The following is a 4,829-nucleotide window of genomic DNA, read 5'->3' as shown; positions in this document are numbered from 1 at the left end:
AGAAACCAATGAAATTCAAAAGGGAAAGTTTGAACATTTTATCCCAAATCAAGACATATTTCCTCTTTGTCAACATAGCTTCTACCACTCATACTTTATATGTTTGTATACCTCGCACATATCTCTTTTATAACATCATAAAGAAGATAAGTGTCGACATAGTCACAATCATTTCATATGAAATTTATTAATTTGTCATCTTTAACCCATCTACTGATAGCAATAACACCTTTAGGATTCATAGTTCTCACTACTACTCTTCATATTTCTCAAAGTGTTACTGTATCATATTTTTTTAACTATTCTGATTTTATAATATTATATTATTAGTTTACGTTTATTTTATATAAATATAGAAAATAATCTGTACTAAAGAATTGAACATTTTATCATATTTTTCAATGATATAATATTTTTATTGATAAAATAATTATTTTCATAAAGTTATTCCCGTTCACAAAGAGATATCATTTAAGAATATTTGATAATATTATTATAGTATTAAAATAATAGTATGTCTGATAATACACATATCTCACGAAATGAAATTTGGGTGGAAAAATTGACTGGGTGAAATGTAGACATTTTCATAGGTGTAAATATATTTTTAATTCTATATTTTTGTTATATTTTAATTTTTTTGTTTTGTCACATTAACAAAAAATGATAATTAAAAAGAAATACAGAGAAAAATAAAAAAAACTAAAGAATTAAATTAAAATTTTATAAAAATGAAAAATATATTTAACCTCTTTTTATATATATTTATATATGGTTCAGCAATAGGAAAGTTGGAAACATTCTAAAAGCTTTGGTGTCTGCACATTTTAAATTGCAACACACTTTAGGGTTCGAATGTATGGGCCCATAATAAATAGGCTTACCATTATAGAACAAACACAAATTGGGCCGATTCAGAATCCCCCAAACCTACAAATGAGTCAACAAAGTCGGTGCAGTTCTTGAAAGGAATAGTAAGAAGATCCCATTTCCCTCAAGTGTGGTGGACCACATTGCTTTCTCCGACCTCAAAAGTCAGCAACTTCGGCAACACTGTGTTTCAAAATGGCATAACAACATTCACACGTTTTGGCAGCCTCCTATGACTTGGACTGCAACCACATGATTCATTACTAATTACTAAATTCTTTGGCAGAGTCACTGCTTTTTCATCCAATATTCGTCAATAATGTACCCTTTCGTACACCCTATCTTGGTAAATTAGCATCCCAATCTCCCAAATCTAATGTGAACTCATCCACCCTTTCTCACCCACCTCCCTTTATTCTATAATCATGGATAATCACCCTTTTATTTACACTAAATTTTGTGACTTTATGATATTATTATTACTTTTTTAAACCATTTTATAGTAGATAATTTTATTCAAGATGGAAACATTTATGCTATAATGGGACTAATTCTCTTAGCATTTTTTTTATATACCTGATACTCAGACTCAAATGTTAAAAAGATAAATATGTATTACTTATTAAATCATCTTTTCATTATTATCACTTTGCAAAATGCTCAATTTCAAAATAAGTTTTTTAAAATGTGTCTATTGTCACTTTTATTTAATTTTTTTATAAATAATATATTAATAATAAAGATGTTTAACACAAAATATTTTTAAATAGAAGTGATAATACACTTGAAACTTTTTTCTATTACATTTGACACCAACATTAAGGACCGGTTAAAATTAAGGAATTTTTTGAAGTCAGAATTAAAGTGCACTTAAACAAACAGGTTTTCGCCTTTTTATTGACATTGAAACTTCACCGCACTGCTGCAACACCTCATTCTCTTTCTCTACTTTTCAACCATTACAGTGACCAAACTCTTCTCGTCATTACAACTTTCTACCTCCTTCAGCAGCAGTTTCAGTTGCAGATTGGAATCTCTATCATGGCAAAACTAGAAAAACCAAAACATGGGTGTTTCTCTAGTTTCTTACGTGTGTTTCTTTGTGCTGGAAATGCAACTAGTCCTCCAGTGCATCCATCAGATCATGTCACTGAATCAGATGAAAAAAAACAAAAGGTGCATCATTCTAACAAAGAAACACTGGTTGGTGATGATGGAGCTACTCCTGGAGTAGTGGCAAGGTTAATGGGGTTAGATTCATTGCCAAAGTCCAAATGGGTTGTGAATGGAACCACCCCAGATTGTGTTCCCAGAAGCAGGTCAGTGAATTTTGTGGATTACATGCTTGAGTTTGATTTAGGCCATGCAGAGCATCGTAGAGTGAAGACCTCAGCATCATTCAGAGAAGTTCCTGGTTTGGTTCAGAGGCCAAAAAAATGTGATAATTTTGTGCTTTACATGGATGGTAAAGTGTGTGAAGACCAGGAAGATGGACCTGAGTTGAAGAAATTGGAAATGGGTTTGGGAGATTTGAGGCTAAGGAAGAGGCATAGGAGTAGGAACAAGGAGATTGTGAGTGCGAAGAAGGAGAGGAATCAAGGGAAGAACAAGAAAATTTCCAAGTTGAAGAATGAACCAAGAAGGGTCCCTTCTTCTAAGCATAGCTCAAAGGGTCTAAATCTTGGTGAATCCTCACGCTCCTCCAAGAGTTGTAGTTATAGATGTAGTGGTGCTACTTCAAGCTCAAGGTTAAAAGTGAATTCTTTGCAAAATAAGCAAAAGAAAGGGTTTGTTGAGCCAAAAATGAGAAAGAACGTGAGAACCCAGCAGCCACTATTGACGATAGAGAGTGAATACGGCTTGGAAAATCACAGCCCAGTTTCAGTTCTTGATAGCAATGTCTATGCTTTCCTTTGTGGGACTGATTCTCTAGGTTTGTTCACTCAATCCATTGTTATTATGCTCACTTAATATTTTATTTTTATATGAACAATTGTTCAAACGTTTTACACTATTATTTATTATAAGATTTATGAGAACAAATGATTCAAAATATTTTCATATAAATAAATATATTTATTCATTTAATATATAAAATACTAATTCGATTATATAATAATAATTATTTTATGAAACTTTATAAATTTATAATATTTAATTTTTTTATTAGTGTTTACAAATTAGTTATCTATTTTTTATAAATAAGTCTGAAGAAAGATTTTTTTTTAATGTTTGGTAATGGTTGAATTGAATTTGCTCCCTTGCGAAGGAAAAATCCAAAACAAAAATTGTCTGGTCCGAGTAACACCTTTTTAATTTTGATTTTTTATTTTTGTAAATAATTATGAAAAGTCATTGTGTTAACTTTGTTTCCTGTTTTATAAAAGTTGCATAAGAAATTGTAAAAACATCATTTTGTTTAGATTTACAGAGAAAACAGCTAATTTTATTAAACTTGTAACTTTAATAAGCCTCGAAAAGTGGCTACATCATGCGTAATTCACATCCTGTGGAAATTTCAATATACTGTGAACTTCACCTTGATATATGTTTTTTTTGTTAATGCAGATGGCACGAGTCCCATAGCTTCAAAATCGAAGTGGGAATCTTCATCACTGTTGTCCTTGAGTGATGGTGTTGAAGAGAGAGCAAGTACAAATAATGGTTATGCCTGCACTGATGCCAACAAGGAAGCAGAGTATTACTCAGAACTAATGCTAAAGCTTAGTACTTTGACAAAACAGGATATAGGAGAGTTAGATTGCACGTTAAAACGTATATGTGGGAGTGAAAGCTTTGAGGAAATTTGTTTGGTGTTTGAGCATAAAATTTTCGACCTTTTATTGTATGAGGTCGTCAATGAAGTTTTACAAGTTTATTGTTGAGAATTTTCTCATCTTTGTGTGTGTGTGTAGTATAAATAGACAATCAGACATAGGCTATTGTGTGATGATTTTGAAAATGAAAGCTTCTGTTTTCTTATTTCTACATGATAAAAAGAACTTAACTTCAAGGGTGGGATGAAGGATGCTATTTCACTTAATTTTTGCTTAAAGACAATTCATGTCTTGATCAAGGAACCGCAGATTCTTTTTTGTTGGTCATTTTGATTATTGAAAGCCTCATCAATATACGATGTTATAAGGATTTGTTTCAGTTGAGCATTTTAATCCCCTCATCTATTAATTAACTTTATAAAAAGTTATTTACTTTACTTTTTTTAAAAATTAATATTTTTAAAAATTTTGTTTTTTAGACACCTCATCTAATACTTAACTTTATAAAAATTTATTTATTTTACTTTTAAAAAATTTTGAAAAAATCATATTTTACAAAATTTAAAAGTAAATGAGAGTTTATTAAATTTTAAGACAAAATATACTATTCACAATAGTTTAATATTAATTTAAAAAATAAAAAATGCTAGCAATATTTTTTTTAATATATTTCTGATTATTGATTAAATTTTTAATAATTTTTATTCTATAAGTAAGAATATGTTATTAACAGTTAACTATTAATAAATTTAGGATAGGACGCGTTAGTTTCAGGCATAGATGGCTTGCAGTCAAATTTTAGGAAGTCATTCATACAGTTAAGTATTGAAAGGCTCAACTTTTGTCTTCCTTATATTTCATTATTTCTGTAAGGTTTAAAAAATAAAATAAAGGAGATATTTAGCATTTGTTTGTTTTTTATTTTTAAAAAATAGTTTTTTAAGTAAAATAAAATTTATTTGTTAACATAATTTTATTTTCATTTTCTTCTTGAAAACAATTTTTTAAAATTATTTTAAAATATAATTTTTAAAATTTAAAAATTAAAGCAGAAACAAACAAGCCCCTAACTTTCTGTCTCTCTCCAACTACAGTCAATGTACATCCGTTAGTTTTCAATAATACAAAAGTCTCACATCAATCTTTTTAAAAATTATAAATGTTAGTGACATTAATTTTTAA

The 4,829-nt window shown here is 29.2% G+C and overlaps 1 protein-coding gene across 1 annotated transcript; it reads left to right on the top strand.

The window, feature by feature from the left end:
- The first annotated feature begins 1,797 nt into the window (after window positions 1-1,797).
- On the top strand, window positions 1,798-3,850 carry LOC113851596. The gene is made up of 2 exons (XM_027482113.1): window positions 1,798-2,803; window positions 3,439-3,850. The coding sequence occupies exons 1-2, from the start codon at window positions 1,912-1,914 to the stop codon at window positions 3,753-3,755; spliced, it is 1,209 nt and encodes a 402-aa protein (XP_027337914.1). The 5' UTR covers window positions 1,798-1,911; the 3' UTR covers window positions 3,756-3,850.
- The last annotated feature ends 979 nt before the right edge of the window (window positions 3,851-4,829 follow it).

Source organism: Abrus precatorius, unplaced genomic scaffold (assembly GCF_003935025.1).
Source record: "Abrus precatorius isolate BTA unplaced genomic scaffold, Abrus_2018 Scaffold9, whole genome shotgun sequence".
In the NCBI taxonomy this organism is placed as follows: domain Eukaryota; kingdom Viridiplantae; phylum Streptophyta; class Magnoliopsida; order Fabales; family Fabaceae; genus Abrus; species Abrus precatorius.
Note: the sequence above shows the minus strand (reverse complement) of the source record. Positions and strands in the feature narration are given on the sequence as shown.